The following is a 21,426-nucleotide window of genomic DNA, read 5'->3' as shown; positions in this document are numbered from 1 at the left end:
TTGTCTACAGTCATTCAGTATGATTGACATCTACAATATGCTTTCTCTCCATTCTTGCACATGGAATTCAGTGAAACAATCTGTCAGAACAGAATTAAACTGAACCATTAAAAACACATACAAGTTTAGTGTTAATATATAAAGGAACTCTATACTATACAAACAATGAAATTTAATCATGCAACTATATTCCTGACTATATAAAACACATGTGGTTGAATGAGTTATTTTATATTTGTAGTTTAACTAATGTATTCTCATATATACTGTACTTCTTTCATTAACTTAGTTGGATATAGCAGAAAAATATTTCTCATAAGAATAGCTTAATACACATAGGCAGTTATCTACTGTCACATGGTCAGAATTTGGTTGTTTGATATTGAGCATGTATTTACAATGTTTACAGTTCCTGGTCATGTGATCACCATTTATAACCTTGCCAGCTTCCAACATAGTCAATAAGGAAAGCTGGATTTGCTTAATGATAGCATAATTCACTTAAGAACTGCAATGATTTCCCTAAAACCATGGCAAAAATATGGTAAAGTTGAGCACAACTCATTTAACAATCACTTTGCTTACCAACAGAAATTCTGTTCTCACTTGTGGTAAGTCAAGGATTACCTGTATTGCCAACTTAGTGATGAAAGATGAAATGGCAAGGAAAGCATTTAATGCAGGGGTGTCAAACTGCCAGCCCGTGGGCTGGATGCGTCATGTGGAAGCCGCGCCCACCCCATTGCCGGCAATGGTAAAACCATCCTGATACGTTGCACGATGTCATGTGACGTCACGAGTTTGACATGTCTGATTTAATGCTACCTTAGGACTTATTTGTAATTGCTCTGCAAATGACCACTGGTACTTTTCCAGCTTTTGATGTTTCTTATGATGTCATCTCTTGGCACCTCTATATCTATCACAACTGTTGTCTTCTGTTCTTTGTCTACTTACATGATGTCTAGTGTGGTAGACTCCTGCTTCTATGGATATGGTGACTAGCCCGTTTTTCTGCAGCTTTGATCAAGATGGACAGTGATTAATATTTATATGTTACTTATATGTAAGGGTGTAGGTCTATACATATGTTGTATATAGTATGTTTAAATGTGTGGTATGTATGTGTACACTTTGAGAGCAAGTAACTAAATTTCATTTTTAATGTGTGCCATTGTGCCCACAGTAAAAAAATGACTATCTATCTATCTATCTATCTATCTATCTATCTATCTATCTATCTATCTATCTATCTATCTATCTATCTATCATCTGCCTGTCTGTCTGTCTATCTATCTATCCATATATCTATCTATCACACCAAAAATTATAATATATATGTAGAATGTCTGATGCTACCTGTAAGTCAACTAAAGCAGAGATTTGGAATATTGAAACATATTATCTGGCAGCAATAGCAAGCACTTTTCTTCTTAATTCAAAGAGTTTGATCCTAGAACAATAAATCATTTTGGTATTCCTGAAATATATTACATTAATTCAAAGTTTAAAATAAGCATAATATATTTGATAGATCAACCCATTGTGTACATAATAATTTATTCTATTTTTTCCCCACATTAGCATTTCTGTGAGATATCTTGGTGAGGGTTGGAAGAGAGAAAGACCCAGAGAGAGAGAGAGAGAGAGAGAATGTGACTCACTAAAAAAATCACTCATGGTCCAATGAGAATGATTCTGTCTAGGACTTTCAAAAATATTTAAATATTTTCCTTTATTTCTATGCTACCTAACATACTTGCACTATTAGATAGAATTTTAAAACCACATGAAAGGATCATAACAAATATATACATTAATACTTCTATCTGTTTCCACAGATATGTAAATAAAATTTAAGACAGAAGCCCAACCTTGACAAATTTCCCTTCTCCCTGAGATCTATGAAAATTTTCATCCTGTTGTGACTGGTGCAAGCTTTTGAATTTCTGAAAAGAACTAAATGCAGTAATACTTCTAATAGCAAGAAGTGTTTAATGCCTGTATTATACTGTAAATTGTACTACTGGAAGTTAGCTTTTAATTTGTATAGGCCATCACTTTTAATTATGAAGCTTTACCGTAACACAGAATTTCATTTATACATGATAAGTTGTATTATACAATTATATGACACAAGAGTTTTGTCGTTCAATATAAAAGTAACTGTACTAACAGTGTAATCACAAATAATCGAATGCTGTATAATCCTCTGATTACCACTCAGCAATGAAATGATACTTTTTTGTTCAATAATTCTGTATTGACTTTGACTCCTAGGGGTTAATTTACAAACCTAGAAAGCAATATTCCTGCTTTAATCTAATGTTTAACAAACTGATACTTGCCATAGTCCTACACATTTAATAGAGTATCCTCTACTAAAAGTTACTTTCTGCTAAATAGTTAGAGAAATCATTTCCTCTGCGTAATTGATAAGGGAATGAACGTAAAAATAAAATTCACTATATATAGTGACAATAAATTAGGATTAGGATTTATTAAATAAGGACTCAGGGCGGTTCACAACAATAAAAATTAAGAGACATAAAATACAAAAATTAAAAAAGAATTAAACAATTAATATAAGAAATATGGGACAATTTAACACAATAAAAACCAAATTAAAAACCATGGTCAGTCCAGGCCCGCTTGTTGGAACAACCATGTCTTCAGGTCACGGCGGAAGGATCGAAGGTCAGGGGCCATCCGTAGCTCCGGAGGCAGTTCATTCCAGAGGGTCAGCACACCCACAGAGAAGGCTCTCCCCCTGGGGGTCACCAGCCGGCATTGCCTGGCCGACGGAACCCTGAGGAGACCGACTGTGGGAGTGAACTGGGAGATGGGAGATTGACATTGGCAGCAGGTGGTCTCGCAATGAAGATATAGGGAAATAATAGGGTGATGATAGGTTCTGAATATGAGACAGACTTTGCTAATGTCAAGAGTAATCATGAGGAATAAAAGTCATAGAGAAAAAAAGAAAGAAGTAAGTAAAATTAAAATAAAAGTAAAATTATAAAGTGAAAAATACTGGAGGAAAAATCACTCATGTAACGTGATATTTGTGTGAAAAGTGGCAATGAGAGAAATATACTGGATGGTAAAAATATATAATTGCAAAAAAAAATAGAGTGAAAGAGAAAGAATGGTTTACAGGAAAAGTAAATGACAAAAGTATTATTTATTTATTTATTTATTTATTTATTTATTTATTTATTTATTTATTTATTTATTTATTTATTTATTTATTTGTTATTTTGTTTTATTTGTATACCACCCATCTCCTGAAGGACTCAGGGTGGTGAACAGGGCAATAAATACCAAAAATACCAAAATACAAAAATTAAAAATAGATTAAACCATAGTGCCCAAATACAATAAATAAATTACTTAAAAACAATAATTAAAACCCCAAACCCATCAGACCAGGCCGGCTTGTTCAAACAAATAGGTTTTTAGGTCGCGTCGGAAGGAGCGAAGGTCGGGAGCCATCCGGAGCTCAACCGGTAAACGGTTCCGAAGGTCAGGTGCACCCACAGAGAACGCCCTCCCCCTGGGAGCCATCAGTCGGCATTCTCTGACCGGTGGCACCCTGAGGAGGCCCTCTCTGTGGGAGCGCACTGGGTGGAGGGAAGTTGATGCCGGCCGCAGGTGCTCCCTAAGGTAGTCCAGACCCATGCCACGTAGGGCTTTATAGGTCATTACCAGCACCTTGAATCTCACCCGGAAGGCAACTGGAAGCCAATGCAGCTCACGGAGCAGAGGTGTAACATGAGAGTATCGGGAGACCCCCAACACAACTCGCGCGGCTGCATTCTGCACCAGTTGGAGCCTCCGAGTGGTCCTCAAGGGCAGCCCCATGTAGAGAGCGTTGCAGTAGTCTAACCGAGAGGTCACGAGCGCATGAGTGACCGTACGCAAGGCATCCCGGTCTAGATAGGGCCGCAACTGGCGCACCAGGTGAACCTGGGCAAAGCCCCCCCTAGTCACAGTTACTATATGATCTTCTAAAGAAAGCTGTGAATGTAGGACTCCCAAGTTGCGAGCCCTATCTATGGGGGGTAATAACTCACCCCCCATAGTAAGAGATGGAATGATCTGAGTTTCCCGAGATGCCGACACGCACAGCCACTCAGTCTTGTCAGGGTTGAGCCGAAGCCTGTTCCTCCCCATCCAGACCCGGACCGCCTCCAGGCAATGGGACATCACGTCAAGGGCATCACTGGGGTGGTTTGGGGTCAAAATGAAAAGCTGGGTATCATCAGCATACTGATGATACCCAACTCCAAAATCACGAATGATCTCACCCAGAGGCTTCATATAGATGTTGAACAGGAGAGGCGAGAGGACCAACCTCTGAGGAACTCCGCAAACGAGAGGCCTCGAGGTCGACCTCTGTCCCCCTGCCAACACCGACTGCGAGTGTCCCAGGAGGTAGGAGGAGAACCACTGAAGGACCGTGCCTCCCACTCCCAATCCCAATCCCCTGAGACGCCGCAGCAGGATACCATGGTCGATGGTATCAAAAGCTGCTGAGAGGTCTAATAGGACTAGGACAGAGGAACAACCCCTGTCCCGAGCCCTCCAGAGATCATTCACCAGAGCGACCAATGCCGTCTCTGTGCTGTGCCTGGGCCTGAAACCCGATTGGTTTCAGATAGTCATCTTCCTCCAGGACCAAAGGGAGCTGATGTGCCACCATGCTCTCAGCAACCTTTGCAAGAAAGCGAAGGTTGGAGACCAGACGAAAGTTGTTTAATACAGCTGGGTCCAAGGCAGGCTTCTTCAGGAGAGCTCTCACCACTGCCTCCTTCAAGGCGCCGGGGAAACTACCCTCACTCAAGGAAGCAGATATCACCACCTGGAGCCAGCCTCGTGTCCCCTCCCGAGCCGCATAAACGAGCCAGGAAGGGCACGGGTCCAATAAACATGTGGAGCTCAGCTTCCCCATGATCCTGTCCACTTCCTCCGGAGTCACAGGATCGAACTCCTCCCAGATAACATCGACAAGACCGCCCATGTCCTGATCATCAGACTCTGCCCAGTCAGAGTCCAAACCAGTCCGAATCCGAGCGATTTTGTCTGACAGATGTTGGCTAAACTTCTCGGCACAACCCTGCAAGGGCTCCTCCCTCACCTCCTGATTAAGGAGGGAGCGGGTCACCCTAAACAGGGCGGCCGGGCGGTTATCTGCGGACGCGATGAGGGTAGCAAAGTAATTAGACCTTGCCATCCTCATCGCCGCGAGATAAGACCTTGTAAAGGACCTTAGTCGTGATCGGTCGTATTCAGACCGGCTGGATCTCCAACAGCTCTCTAGGCCCCGTCTCCGATGCTTCATCTCCCGGAGCTCCGCAGAGAACCATGGAGCCCACTGGGATCTGTACCGGGTCAGGGGCCGCAAGGGTACAACTCGGTCGAGTGCCTCCGTGGCTGCCTTTTCCCAGGCTTCCACTAAGGTATCTGCCGAGCTGTGAGCAAAGGAGGCAGGTGGGGACCCCAGCGCTGCCTGGAACCTCTCAGGGTCCATTAAGCGCCTGGGGCGGAACCATCTCATTGGTTCAACAACCCCATGACGGGGAGTGGCAAAATGGAAGACCAGCCGCAGGAGATGATGATCGGTCCATGACAGGGGCATAACAATTGGAGAACCCCCACCAAGATCATCTAACCACCGTCCAGATAGAAAAACCAAATTGAGCGTGTGGCCCCCCACATGAGTCGGGCCCTGAATTACTTGTGTCAGGTCCATGGCCATCATGGAAGCCATGAACTCCCGAGCTAACTCAGATGATCCTTCCAGGGATGGTAGACTGAAGTCACCCAAAACCATAAATTTGGGGAACTCAATCACCAGCCCCGAGAGGATATCGAGAAGCTCAGGCAGGGCTGAGGATTAATTAATTAAATTAATGGGGATTAATTTACTAAGGTATCTGGCAAAATGTTCTCAGAGTTCTGAGTGGGATGGTATGGGAAGCAAAAAAAAGAGTACAGTTGCTTTATTCCATGCATGGAATGCTAAACTCAGATTTTTGCTCTTTCAGACAATTAGAAATGCATGAATGTGAATAAGAAGAAAAGGTCCCTACACTTTATTTGCTAATTCAGAAGAAATATAATAGAATGTGTCTAAATTATGGAAAGTTTTGCCTGTATATAGAATTCAATATTGGGTAAATATTTAAAAACATAACATGATGTAATTATGTGAGAATAAATGGATTTCTTCTTAAATGCTCCAACATTGCACAGACAGACAAGAATGTGCGATAGATAGCTTGTTGATTATTTTATAAGCTTGTGCCAATATCAGAGGTGTCTTGATTGGAAATTTAAATATATGCGTACTGTTACATGCAGCTAATGCCAAGTTAATTGATAACCAGAATAATTTGCACAGGTAGGCTGTACCTAACAATGACAAACAGAAATCTGAAAATTAATGTATCAAAAATCAGGCATAGTAAAACAAGAAGAGATAGTGTCATGAATGCTTGGGTGATGAATGAATGTAAGGAGATCAGAAAAATCATGATTCTTTCAAAAGAGAGAGGTTAGTAGTTTAAAGAATATGCATACAAAAACACCCACACCCACACAGACATTAATCAGAGTATGCCTGTGATAGAATAAATGTAAAATTTTCAAGAATTAAAAAGAGTAATGAAAAATATAATTAATAGTCCTAATTATAGAATTGAAATCCTTTTTTATTTATTAACTCCTAGTTTAAATGTCTTTTTAAAACACTTCTTCTTTTTCTGCCCATTTCATGAAGCTTACCCTGAAACAAAATAGCATTATCGGTGTACATCTATATAAAAATGTCTATAGCAAACTGTACACACAAATGTTTGTTATACATTCTGCTATTTAAGAGAGTATTCATTCAAAAGTAAGCTTTCTGTGGCTTTTTCCTGAGACTAGATTTATCTAAGTCAATACACTGGCTAGAAATTCTGATCTGAAGAAACAAGAGACAAGAATATCCTTGTCAATTCCATCTCACCATGTGTTATGTGGTGGTGCAGTGGTTCAGCAGGTAAGATGCTGGACTTGTCAGCTGGAAAGCCAGAAGTCCAGGTTTGAGACCCAGTGCAATGCGATGGGGTGAGCTCCCATTCTTGCCCCAGCTCCTGCCAATCTAGCAGTCCGAAAGTATTCAAATGTGAGTAGATAAATAGGTACCACTTTGATGGGCAGGTAACAGTGTTCCATGACATCATGCTGCCACATGATTGCGGAAATGTCTTTGGACAACGCTGGCTCAATGGTCTTGAAACAGAGATGAGCAATGCCCCCTATAGTCAGCAACAATTAGTGGAATAAAATCCGCGAGGACTTTTTTTATCTTTATATGTTATGTATAAGTCTTTCTTTGTTTTCAGTCTTTAGATGTTTGGGTTTCACGACTGATAACAGATTTCAGGTCTTTTTATCTGTCTTCCATTCAGGTTTCTTTAATTTATAAAATTGCTTCTTTCCCAGGTATAATATTTCTTTGGGTTTAAACTATGAACTCTTCCATTTTACATAATGGTCTGACCTCTCATTTGTAAAAGTGATTTTTTTTCCTGTTTTAAAATTATGTTTACCATCTTTCCTAATCATGATTATTTTGGACCTGTTAACAGTGTATCCAGATTTGTCCAATCTTTAAGCCCCTTGGTGTCTTTAATTGCTATTGGAGCATTTATCTATAATACTGCTATAAACCTATTTATAGTAAATTTCAATATACTCTTGAGTAATAATCTAATTATGTATTATACTTCTATACAGTTGACAGCACTCACATTATGGACTCATGGCAAATTTATGACATATTCTTGTTTTAAAACTCTGCACAATTGAGGCAGGCATGGAATATAAATAAATGAATAACAGTTCTGGAGATAGAAAAATGGGATGGACAAAGCTAAATTATCAATTTCTGCATGCTATCTCATCATTGTCATTTTATTATGCTGGCCTGCTTTCTTGCTTCTGCTAACTAGCTAAACAACATAGGGTTGTTGCTGAAAGTATAGTCTATGTATCACATGCATTAACTCCCCTTTCATCAAGAAGCCAGTTACTAGAGTCACAAAGCTCTATTCTGCATAAAAGTGAGTCGGTGGTTAATTTTGCCCCAACGAAATACTGATAAGATTGACCAAGCTCAGCAACCAATAAACAGAGACAGTAGAACACATTGGTTTACAGAGGCTGTGTCAGTGGTTATTCTTAAAGTTGTAAAAGGGGGAGTAAATTCTAATTTTTCAAAAAGTTTTGGAAAGTAATAATAAGAAATTTCCTACATCAATTGAGCACCATTTAGGGCTATTGTGTTATTTCTTCCTTATTTTTGCTAGATCTCCCTATCAGGTCAGGCTTTATGTATTAAAAGTACTGTTAGGAATCCTTTAGACATATTTAACTGAAGCTTCTCATAAATAACCATTGCTATTTTCATCACAGTCTGTCCGAAAATGAAGCAGCTGCAGTACGCAACTATTTATATTCAAAGAATGACTTTTCCCAATCTGAACTCAGATTAAGAAAGTTTGCCTCTCAGTCGAAAACCTGAGCCATGAATCTCTGATCTGATTCAAATCAAGACTTATTTGCAAACCTAAAAATCATATATCTGATTGTTTGACAGAGCTGTGTAGGGTTAGTTACCATATTCCATTGTTCTTTTCTTTGACAAAATATATGAACGTGGTTCTTATCGTTGATTATTGTAGGAAATATTTCTATTTCTATTCATAATCTTTGCATTTGATATGCTTTTTTTTTCTTATACAGTTCCACCTGTCATAAGAGTCTTCCCTGAAAGCCAAGCTAGGGAGCCAGGAGTGACAGCCAGCCTTCGATGCCATGCTGAGGGTATTCCCAATCCAGTGCTTGGTTGGTTGAAGAATGGAATTGATATAACTCCAAAGTTATCCAAACAGTTAACTCTTCAAGGTAAAGGAACCTCTTTTAATATCATAATTTGTTATGTTCAAAAATACATACCTTTTTCATCACATACCATATTGCAGTATTTTAGCTACAGTTTCCGCTGGTTTAAGTGGGGGAGACAGGTCAAAACCTAGACCCATCTTATGTTTAGGACTTGAGTCTCTCATCATTCACTTTCAATATCTACATGAAACTGTTGATCATTCAGTAACCCAGAGATGCTATGCATTTCCATTTAAAAGTGAGGATTAGAGAATTTTGACAGGTAGTCGTTGGAACAGTTTATCTAAAGGGTACCTATTGCCATTTGTTTAAATCTTTTTTTAAATTTTTTTTTTTAATTTTTTAATCCCCAAATCCCTCCCACCCCAACCCCCCCACTTCCCCCCCACTTCCCAGAGCTAAATACAGGATTATAGTTACAACAATCATATTCTAAATAAAAATTTACACAATATACAATCAACCAAATTCGTACTGCGCTTTAACTCTCTCTTAGCATAACTACTAACAATAACAATATCCCACTAAATTCTACTCATAAGCTAAATGGAACTTTTTGGTCCCATATTTGTTTTCAATATAATTTATCCATCTCCTCCAAACTGAAATATATCTCTCCTGTGAGTGATCCTTTAAATAAGCAGAAATCTTGGACATTTCTGCAAGATTAGAAACTTTAAACACCCATTCTTCTACCGTGGGCAGATTGTCCTTCTTCCAATATTGTCCCACCAGTAACCGTGCTGCCGTTATCATATTCAACATCAGATTAGTCTCTTTGACATCACAATTTACAACAATACCCAGTAAGAACAATTGCGGGGAAAACTTTATCTTCCTCTTAAAAATCTTTTGAATGTTCCACCAAATTTTAATCCAGAAGGCTTTTATGTTTCTACAAGTCCACCACATGTGGAAATAGGTAGCTTCTAAGCTACCACACCTCCAACACTTAGACTGCAGATTAGGATACATGTTGGACAACTTCTTGGGATCCAGATGCCATCTATAAAACATTTTGTAAAAATTTTCTCTTAAATTTTGAGCCTGGGTAAATTTAACATTTCTAACCCAAATTGTCTCCCAGGTGTCCAACGAGATTGGTTCCTGAATATTTTGTGCCCACTTTACCATGCAATCTTTAACCAATTCTGTTTCTGAATCCAATTCAATTAAAGCATTATATATCCTCTTTATATGTGCACATTTTGAATCTCTAATTTGCTTTACTAAATTTTGATCTGTAATTGTGATACCAACCTTTTGATCTGACTTCCACCTAGCTTTCAATTGGGTATATTGAAACCAAGAGTAATTTATGTTTTCTTGTCTTAATTCCTCTGCTGATTTAAGTTGCCAATCATTCCCTTGCAATTTGAGTAGTTCCTTATAAGAAACCATATCCATACTCACTCCCATAGATACACCCTCTATCGCGTGTCCAGGAATTCCCCAAATCGGTATTTTATCATTTAACTTATTATAGTACTTTTTCCAGACACGCAGTAAAGCACTTCTAAGAATATGGGATTTAAAAGCCCTGTCTACCTTCTTATCATAAAGCAAGTATGCATGCCATCCATATACCAAATCCCATCCCTCAAGATGAAGTATTCTCTTGTTAGTTAAATTAAGCCAATCACGTACCCAGGTCAAAGCAGCCGCATCATAGTACAATTTCAAATTCGGCGCCTTGAGTCGCCATTTGTTTAAATCTTTGAGAACAGTAATGTTTGCAAAAAACTTGCCGACATTATCTGAAATGTCTGACTTTATTAAGGCAGTAAGTCACAACTCATGGACACTGCCCACACTTTCAGTCAGAAATCAATAGTAGAATTCAGCTTTCTTTCTATAAACCTGACTTACAAATATAATTATATTGACTTTCAAGTGCTACAGTATTTTATTACATCAAACATATTTTCAGTGGTAGAGGAACATTTTACACTTTTTAAAATAGTACATCTGATTAGTATATAACTCCATTATATTGAATAATGTTAAAATATGCATGTTGGCATTGATATGGTATAGTTTTATTATTTTTATTCCCAAATTCTAATAGTAAGAGAAAGTGAATTTTCACTAAGAAACCACATATTGTAGGCAAAATTTATATTATTCAAAATAAAATATAGTAATCCTCTCTTAGTAAGCACTTGTTGAGTAATCGATCAAACTTATTGTGTGTTAAAAAAGGAGACTTACAACCAGTCTTTGATTTTCTGGCTGTCATAGCATGTTCAGAGTAACATGACCACAATTCAGGTCCTTGGAAACCAGTGTCCACTTCCAATGGGCTCAGGGTCATGTATTCACATGATCTCCATTTGCAACTTTCACAACTGGCTTCTAACAAGTAGAGTAAATGGGGAAGCTGACAGGTTGGCACAAGTTGTAGTCAGTAGCTTTGTGTTGAGTGACCCATGGAGATTTGCTTAATGACTGCAGCTGAAAATTATGAACTTATATCATACATTTTGATGTATCATTTTATGACCGTGTTGTTGAGTGATGGAGTTACAGTTGCAGTTATTGTTAACTGAATACAACTTGTACAAGAAATAGCAAACAATATAAATGGAATGGTTTACGCAAACAACCCATACATTTAATTTTGTAATCTCAATAACATGACTAAAATCATAACTCATGTATATTTATATATCTTTTATTCTGTGTACAGCAAATGGCAGTGAAGTCCATATTAGCAATGTACGTTATGAAGATACAGGAGCATACACTTGCATTGCGAAGAATGAAGCAGGAGTTGATGAAGACATCTCTTCCCTTTTTGTAGAGGATTCTGCACGGAAAACCCGTACGTACTATTTCTTGTTTTATGTCATGTACTAGAAAGGATATATAACAATATACATAATTTCAGAAGATTATTTTGTTTGTTGTGTTTGTTTGACTCAGAAAGAAATATTTAAGAAGCTTGCCTTTCAGTGGGCCTCATTGTTATAAATTAATAGTGTGATAACATGAAGTCAATGTAGTCTTTATTATTATGAATTAAAGTATAAATTTATAAGTAATTGTGGATCTTTGGTTATTCGGGTTTTTCCCTGCGTAGAACTAAAGGTGTAGGGGCGACGTTTCGACGGAATCCCATCCGTCATCATCAGGCTGGTGGCTTCTGCTTCCTTCTTCTGGGAGAAGCATGTGGCTGTTTGTTCCTCTTTTTTAAACTGCCAGAGGGGGTGTGTTCTGTGGGTGGAGGTGTGCTCTGATTGGGTGGGAGTTTAAGTGTGTTCTGATTGGGTGGGAGTGTGTTTTGAATGGTGGGTGTGTTCTGATTGGGTGGAGGTGTGTTTTGAGTGTAATTAAGTAATTCAATATATGTAAGCCACAAAAAATAAGAGCACTGATTTCCCCTTACCACTTTGAATCCCAGTGAACATAACAGAAAATTTTGGATATGGGCACACCTCCAACCCACAGTCATTTTCTATCCAAATATGAAACTAAATTGAAGTTATCACAAGTCAGAATATACACAATAAATTAGCTGCAAGAGACTTCCTTTGACTCCTATTATAAAACTCAGATCTGAAAATATTTTCCTGTTACAATAGTTTGCAAGAGAATTTATTAGATGAAATTTAGTCTGTGAATTTCAGTTTTTATATTACTTGTTTGTTAGTGAATATCAGACACATTACCAACTTTAATGACAAATGATTAAAATACAGACTGTAACTCTGAAAAGTATTATTGAATGAAGGGGTCATTTGTTAAAACATGGCCATTAATCATGCCAATTGTCTCAGTTGCTTATTTGCACTGTTTTTGCTAATTTAGATGGCAGAATTTCTAATTTATTGTAAATATATGATACATTCCCACTGTGTCAAAGGTTTAAACTCATTCCAACTGATTCTATGGAGAATTTAAAAAGTAAAGTTGACCACAGGATTTAATTTAACTGTTGGTGGCAATCATATTATTTTCTTAGCAACTATAAAGAAGAGGTGGTCACGGTTGCTGTCCAGGGTATTTTTCAAGTTCCCAATCTAATCTGAGATTAGCCATACTTTAATCACACCTGACTCTGCTTAGCTTTTTTATAATCAGCCATGGTTGGCTCTGTGCTCCAATTTAGGTAAGCTTAATTCTCTTAAGAGGTGAATGAGATTATTCTCATGTATGCAATAACATGCAATTACTGCTAAGCTTGTAAGCCGCCCTGAGTCTTCGGAGAAGGGTGGGATATAAATGGAATTAAAATAAAAATAAATAAATAACATAAACCTACACTGTTTTCCTTTAACAAATGATAACATGATTTTCTGAATCCCTTCACCAATAATCACAACAAAATTCTTAGAATTCTCATTCAATGATTGTGTTCTAATAACATAATCTTGATTAGAATTGACAGGTTTCATTTTTTTTTCTTTCAGCCGTTGTGTATTGTTGCGTCGATGCTATTACTAGTGATACTGTTAGTTGTCATTTGTTTGTTTCCTCTTAGCGTTTCATAGTCATTGGAGTCAGGGTTTTAAAAGATTGAAAATTAATAGTGGTGCAAACAGTGGAAGCCACTAAGAAATGATGTTGGTACCTGCAAGTACTCTGAACCATAACTTGCCTGCTCTTACCCTAAATTAAGTAATTGTCACCTAACCTGTCACAAAGGTGCTTTTTCAAGAGGCATTTGGACCTTCTTGTTTCTTCTTTGAGGACATTTTGCTTCTCATCCAAGAAGCTTCTTCAGCTCTGATTGGACGGTGGGGAATGGAAGGATTTATATTCCTTGCAGACAGTTGGCCATTTGAATTCTCTTAGAGAATAATTGAGACCATTTAGAGATTTACCTGTATCCTCAGGGTCACCTGAGCAGTGCAAATGTGTGTGGAGCCTTTTTGTTTTAATGCAGGATCTTTTCTGCCCTGTGTTCCATCCCTGTTGAAGACAGGTGCAAGGCTATTGGGGATGAGTCTGTGTTGTTTGCATCTCAAACTGAACCAAACTGACTATAAATTTGCACTTCAATTTGAGCTGCAGACAACACAGACCACACTACAGACCCCAACAGCCTGATGCGAAACAGGCTGGAGATTATTGACTTACATCATTGCTCATCTCACCACCACCACCCCCAGTGGCCAGTGTACAAGGTTAAAACAACATATAGGTTTCTCCTCAGAAGTTGTGGACAATTGTAAACTTCTCCAATATACTTGCAGGATCCATCAGCTCTGATGGTTATCTTACTTTACAAGTCTCTAATGTATTTGTATATCACAATTTTAAGTTTCCTGCCACTATTATTTATAGCCCTTTCTACAAAACTGGCTGCAATTATACATTTGTCACTTTGCTTGACAAATGAATGCATGTTAAGCACATGATCTTTATGCTTTAAAAGCTTTGGAATGTTCTCTTACTACAGATGTACTAAAGTGATTTTTTCCCAATATAAAGTGCCAATCTCACACACATCAGAGTGCTAGAAATGTTTGTTTTAAGTACAAATATGGTTCATTTTGCTATTAAAGTGAACCATTGGGAAAACTAGCTTTTACTGACTGTAATAAAGGTTCTCACAGTATTTTTTTTACTCAGATTTATTGAAGTAAAAGATACAAAACTTTAATTTCTTATCACTTTGATTTCTTCAACAATGGAATCTGTTAACATAAAACAAATCTTTGAAATATTTAGATTACATTTGCATTTTAAAATTAAGATCAGACTTCTTAGGCATAATGGTATAAGATAGATAGATAGATAGATAGATAGATAGATAGATAGATAGATAGATAGATAGATAGATAGATAGACAGACAGACAGACAGACAGACAGATATAGATATTCAGACTGCTAGATAAAATGACAATCCAATCTAATATTTTAACATACAATTTGTGTTAACCTAATAAAATGGCAATTATTTGTTAAGTTTGAATTAAACTATTTTTAGCAAAGTTGTTATAAGTCTAAAAGCACATCCAGTAAACTATTACAAAGACCTGTTCTCCACTCTTTGTCATGAATTGAAAGATCACATTAAATGAACCCTACTGTTTCATAAATTTGACTACCTTTTTATTACACTTAGACATTAATAATTAAAGTATACATTGATGGTACATTAATTTTATTTTATTTATTTATTTTATTTATAAAGGAAATATAGTCCTAACAAGTATTCCCAATAAATTTATTAATTAAAACATAAAATGGCAATTCATTAATAGTTCTTAGTTTTTGTATTGTTTAATGAGATCCAATGCTAAAAGAAATTTATGTCCAGTGAAAAACAAATAGTTTATTTATTTATTTATTTTATTGGCTTTGTATACCGCCCTATTCCCGTAGGACTCAGGGTGGTTTACAGGGCAGTTAAAACCATGAATACAAAAAATTAAAAACAAATAAAACAATTAAATTAAATTCAAGCCCCAAGAGTAAATCTAAAACCCAGTTAAATTAACAACCCCACAGTCTGGACCTAACAGATCGAAGAGCCAAGTTTTCAGGTCCCGGCAAAATGAGCGAAGGTCGGGGGCAGTCCTAAGTTCTGTGGGTAGTTGGTTCCATAGGGCAGGTGCACCCACAGAGAACGCCCTTCCCCTGGGAATAACCTGCCGGCATTCATTAACCGGCGGTACCCTGAGAAGGCCCTCCCTGTGGGGGCACACAGGACGATGGGAAGATGATGCCGGCAGCAGGTGTTCCCTTAGATAGTCCGGACCCAAGCCATTTAGGGCTTTATAGGTCATTACCAGCACCTTGAATCTCACCCGGAGGGCAACCAGAAGGATAGAGGAACAACCCCTGTCCTGAGCCCACCAGAGATCATTCACCAGTGCGACCAATTTTATAGGGATGATATGTATATTCGTCTAAAGTGTAACAGGTTTCAAAAGCAGCAATGCAAAAACAATGGATTAACAAAATAAATATTATAAGTAAGCTTGAATTTTTCATTGATAAACCACTCTAAGATATCCCTTAAATACATTTCTCGATCTTATATTTTATACTTTATTCTTTAATGGATCAAAATCATCTCCCCTTATTTGTTTCTTGATTGCATTTAATGTATACTCCACTTTTTCTCTAGAAATTCAGGGCAGTGTTCATGTGAGATTTCTATAATTTTATAATTGTCCTACAAATTTGGGACAAGAAAATGTGACTTGTCCAAAATCAGACAGTGAGTTTCAAGGTGAATTAGGAACCTGAACCTACCTTTCTTAGTACTATCCCAGCACCTTAACTCTTACACTCAATACCTTATCCATTTATTTATTTCTTATCACTTTTACACCATCTCAAGATGTCCATCCTTAGGGGTTCACAAGCCAAAACAATAATTAGTAAATCTATAAAGCCACATCATTAAGGTTATTAGAACAATCTCCATCCGTGCCCCCAAGGGTAGCATATTAATAAACAGATGACAGACAAAGAGCCAATGTATCCTTAAAGGATCATCAGAGCAACCATTCGGTGGCTAACATATAAGACATCTAGATCATGTGAAGATTGAAACAGGTATTATACACAAAACTATTATGATCTATTAATAGTATTTCATTATTATTCTTCATATTCAAGATATTCCTAGTTTAGGCTTTTATTGAGCAACAGCATCATAATAGATTGTCTTAATGGCCCTCCATCTGGAAGTACCAGCTTCATAGAAATGACAAAAGAACTTTCAATACATTTCCCATGCTAGTGAAAAAGTATGGTTCCTGATGTTACAACAATATTCACTGAGCTGAGGCATATAAATAAACATTGGCCTTGTTTTAATACAGGTAATCTAAAGTTCAAATTATCTTCCTGAAACAGTTGGGGAAAAAGTTTTGCATTTATTTCTGGATGGCTTTAATATCTGATGCTGAATTAATATTGCATACATATTTTAATCTTTGCAACCTATTATATTTAGTTCTTCACATTGCACGATTCAGCAACTGTGACTCTGTAATATTAATGAAGTAGCTTCTCTAAATCCTTTCATCTGTTCATTCACTGCAAGACAGAAATTATCTCGTGCTTGCATTCTCTTCAGTAGATAATTTTCTAATAGAAAGGCTTTTTTTCCATCTCAGAGTCTTACCACCCAGAAAGAGGATATGTGATCTGAATGCTAAGAATTTCTAGATTTATAACTATTCTTTGTTTCATGTAATGCATGATGAGGCTAAAAGCTATTTTGATTCATTTGGTGCATAAGTGACTTCTGTAATTCTGCAATATGTAGCAAAAGTAAATTATACATAACAACTGTCTGCAGCATCTCATTTCAACAATATCTACTCTACTTATCTCATTCAGAAAGGAATAAGTTGGGCTACTGATTTGATGGCTAAATATATAGTGTTAAACAAGGATGTATGTCTGAAGTCACTAACTTATTTCTGTAAACAGCAGCTTTTAATATCCTAAGATGTAAAAATAAACCCTGAAAAAGTATAGTAGTATCTATAGAATTTTCATAGAAAAGGAAATTAAATTCATATATTTTTACTCTTAAATCTCAGTAATTATAGTAGTTGCTTAATATATACAATTGGTATAAAATGCTTTATAAATTAAGCTCCTAAAATCCATTAACATCCATAACTGTTTACAATAGTTTATGTAGTGACCATTCAAAGTTACAACAGTACTGGAAAAAGTGACTTATGACCATTTTTCACATCACCATGCTGCATCCCTTTGGTCATGTGATCAAAATTTGGATGCTTGGTATCCAATGGTTGAAGTGTCTGGGGTCATGTGATCACCTTTTGTAACCTTCTAGCAAGCAAAGTCAATGGGGACAATAGATTCACTTAACAACTATGTTACTAATGTAACTGCAATGATTCACTTAACAAGTGTAGCAAGAAAGGTTGTAAAATGCGGCATAACTGACTTAACAAATGACTCACTTAGCAACAGAAATTTTGGGCTCAATTGTGGTTGTAAGTCAAGGACTACCTATAATATCAAATATTATATATAAAGAAATGTATGTATGTGTTTGTGTATATATGTGTGTTTGTGCACACACACACACACACACACACACACACACACACACACACACACATATATATATATATATATATATATATATATATATATATATATATATATATATATATATATATATATATATGTTTTCGTAGATTCTCGCGGGTGTCTGTATGTGTAGGTCTAGAGTCTCAGGTTTCTTCCCGCGTTCCTTTCATCTTCAGAAAGTTGTGGCGACGTTTCGACGAAATCCCATCCGTCATCATCAGGCCGGAGGAACACTCCGGCCTGATGATGACGGATGGGATTTCGTCGAAACGTCGCCACAACTTTCTGAAGATGAAAGGAACGCGGGAAGAAACCCGAGACTCTAGACCTACATATATATATATATATATATATATATATATATATATATATATATATATATATATATATTCCAGCAAGCAATTGGTTGCATTGCTCATCCAAGGTGTAGATACTGCTTACATGAAATTACTACAGTCAATATATAAACAAACAGCAACAATTTCCCTTAGTGATCTTAAAGTGGACATCAACATAGAACAAGATATATGACAAAGTGATGCAATATCACCTATCCTTTTCTCAGCCTGCAAAATATTTTGCAAACTATGCTGGGCAGAAGATGGAATAAAAATCAAAGGAGCCTATTGAAATCACTTAAGATTTGAAGATGATGTCTCTTCTCAGAATACTCAGAAGATCTATAAAGACACATACAAGTGCTGCACAAAGTAGGAGATCTTTTTGGCTTAAAATTAAACCTGGAAAAGAGCCAGGTTATGTTTCATAAATTCACCAAAGAAAGAATATATATATATCTGGAGAAGAATTAGATGTAGTAGACTACTACCTGTACCTTGGCCAACTGATCTCAGTGGAAAGTGATATAACAAAGGAAATTGAATCGTGTGTTAAATGTGGTTGGCAGGTGTTTGGTAAGCTAAGCATAATTTTCAAGAATAACCTCCCCCTATGCCTGAAGACAAAAGTTTTTGGACAGTGTGTGCTACCTGCTCTAACATACGCCAGTGAAATGTGGACACTAACATCAAGACAACACAAGATAGAAAGGCCTGCACATGGATTCAAGAACAAACAAAAGTATATGATATCACCAAGAGAGTAAAAGAATTGCAATGAAAATGGGTTTGTCACATAGCAAGAAGAATTGATGGCAGGTGGACCAAGGCAGTCATAGAATGGATCCCACTTGATCAAAAGTGTCCATGAAAGAGACCTAAAACAAGATGGATCGACGACATCAGCAAGTATTGCAGGGCCAATTGGAAAAAAAGATTATTAAATTTTCCAATTCAGTTAAAATTTTGGAAGATCAGTCTTAACTAAAATTAGATTAAACCTTGAATATGGAAAGATATTCAAGTTAAAAATGATATCTGAATGAGGTTGATGCAGATTATTTCTTGCAGTTTCTTAGGATCTTAATTGTTTCCTGACATCAAATCCCAACAGATGCCAATTTCCCCAGTTGAACAGCAATTTAAACAGAAGTTAGGAAATAATAATTCTTGTTCATTAAATGTTATTCCAGTATAAGTCTAATTAAATATGCTTCTGTATATTAACATCATTATTACTCTGAGTCTGAGAAACTTGAATGATCTGACTTTTTTTAATTCCAAAAATGCATGTGCTACTGCCTCTTCTTCTAGAGAATTTTAGTGGTTGCCTACCTATTCTAAAAGCAAAATGAAAACAAACAAAATGAAGTAGCATATTTAAGTTCATATTTTAAATATGTATGCCAAATTATAGATATGTGTAAATTTGAAGAAAGAGAGAGAGAGAGAGAGAGAGAGAGAGAGAGAGAGAGAGAGAGAGAGAGAGAGAGAGAGAGATCTCTGCCATTACGTCTATCCAGAAACATTACAAATGCCTAGACAAGTTGGATACTTTAGCATCATTTGCATGTCCCACTAGTGGTTAGAGCTATCAAATCTGGATTGCCAAGTTTTGGATAAATATTAGATAGCAGCAAAATAATACAGAAAAAGTTGTTTTTAATCAAATAATTATGCACATTTTTGCAACTGAGATGTGATAGTAGTTCTGCTAATAACATAGTATTATAATAGTACACATCCTAAACCAGGCCTATATACATTTTGGTCTATAAAGCTAAGTGTATCCTACTATTTATATATTTGTGTATCAGAGCTGAGCTAATATGATTACCTGAAGTCCCATCTTAAGCAAGGATTTAGATTCCGTCCTAATAAAAAGACATGTCAGCTGATTTCATTATGTATTCCAAATGATAGGTACGTATTCATTAATAAAAAGTATATTTGCATATTTGTTAGTCTGAGTATATGTTATATGACAAAGGTTTAGGATTAATTTTTACCTCTTACATTATTTAGACATGTTCTATACATTTATGTTGTCTATTTCTGAGTGCTTTTAATATTTGTTTGAAAATAAAGTATCAGATATGTGGAACTGTAGTCTTAAACTGATACCCATTATCTTTTTACTTAGAGTTGCTTATATGGTTAGTTTGTAATAAAAAAGGAATTATGTCCTACATTTCTGTTTTGTTTATTTATTAATCAGATTTATATAACCACACTTCTCACATTAAAGTGACTCAAGGTGCCTTATGATAAACAAAATCATCATAAAAAGATAGAAGTTAAAAACTACAATGAAATGACATCAATAATTTTATTGACAGCAAGTTAGTGGAAAAACTGTAGTGTCTCATCAAAATGCCATTTCCTTGAGAACCAGGCCCACTAGCATTAGTCATACTTTGAGGCACTTCCAGAAGAATATCAAGGATAACCAGTATTTCATTGTCTCTTTGATTACTCATTCCTGGGCAATCATACTCTATTTTCAAAAGTTTTTAAAAAGTCTCACTAAGTCTGTGCATACATGGGTATCTGTGTTTAGACTTAAACAATATTAATATCATTTTTATCAATATTTTTATTTTCATTTAAAAAGTTAAAATAGAAACTATAAAAAGGACAAAAAGAATTTTTTACAAAAACAAAAAATAAACAAAATTTTGAAAAAAATGTGCTTAAAAAAGGGACAAAAACATATAAGTTTAAGTTTAGGTTTATTGAATTTATATACCGCCCTTTTCTCGTAGGACTCAGGGTGGTTTATATAGTATTTAAAAACATCAATACAATACAAGAGTTAAAAACAGTTAAAATAATTAAATTTGATCCCTGAGGGGGGAAAAAAAAACCTCTCAGCCTAGGCCAAAAAGCTCAAAGAGCCAGGTCTTCAGGTCCCGGCGGAATGAACGAAGGTCGGGGGCAGTCCTAAGCTCCATGGGCAGCTGGTTCCACAGGGCAGGCGCACCCACTGAGAAGGCCCTCCCCCTGGGTGTTATCCGCTGGCAGTCTTTTACAGGTGGCACCCTGAGAAGGCCCTCCAAGTGGGAGCGCACAGGACGAAGGGAACTTGAT

The 21,426-nt window shown here is 36.6% G+C and overlaps 1 protein-coding gene and 1 long non-coding RNA gene across 2 annotated transcripts in view; one reads left to right on the top strand and one right to left on the bottom strand.

The window, feature by feature from the left end:
• LOC308670884 overlaps positions 1–21,426 on the bottom strand; it is a 472,772-nt gene that overhangs the window by 1,194 nt on the left and 450,152 nt on the right. The gene's annotated exons all lie outside the window — the stretch shown is intronic.
• Positions 1–21,426, top strand: part of FSTL5 (follistatin like 5) — a 387,142-nt gene that overhangs the window by 314,987 nt on the left and 50,729 nt on the right. The window contains exons 9-10 of the mRNA XM_081332684.1: positions 8,797–8,958; positions 11,648–11,782. Of these exons, the coding sequence (XP_081188810.1) occupies positions 8,797–8,958; positions 11,648–11,782 (297 nt within the window). The remainder of the gene's footprint in view (positions 1–8,796; positions 8,959–11,647; positions 11,783–21,426) is intronic.

Source organism: Vipera berus (genome assembly GCF_964194415.1).
Source record: "Vipera berus genome assembly, chromosome: 7".
NCBI classification, from domain to species: domain Eukaryota; kingdom Metazoa; phylum Chordata; class Lepidosauria; order Squamata; family Viperidae; genus Vipera; species Vipera berus.
The sequence above is the reverse complement of the archived record's forward strand: the minus strand, read 5'-3'. Positions and strand labels throughout refer to the sequence as shown.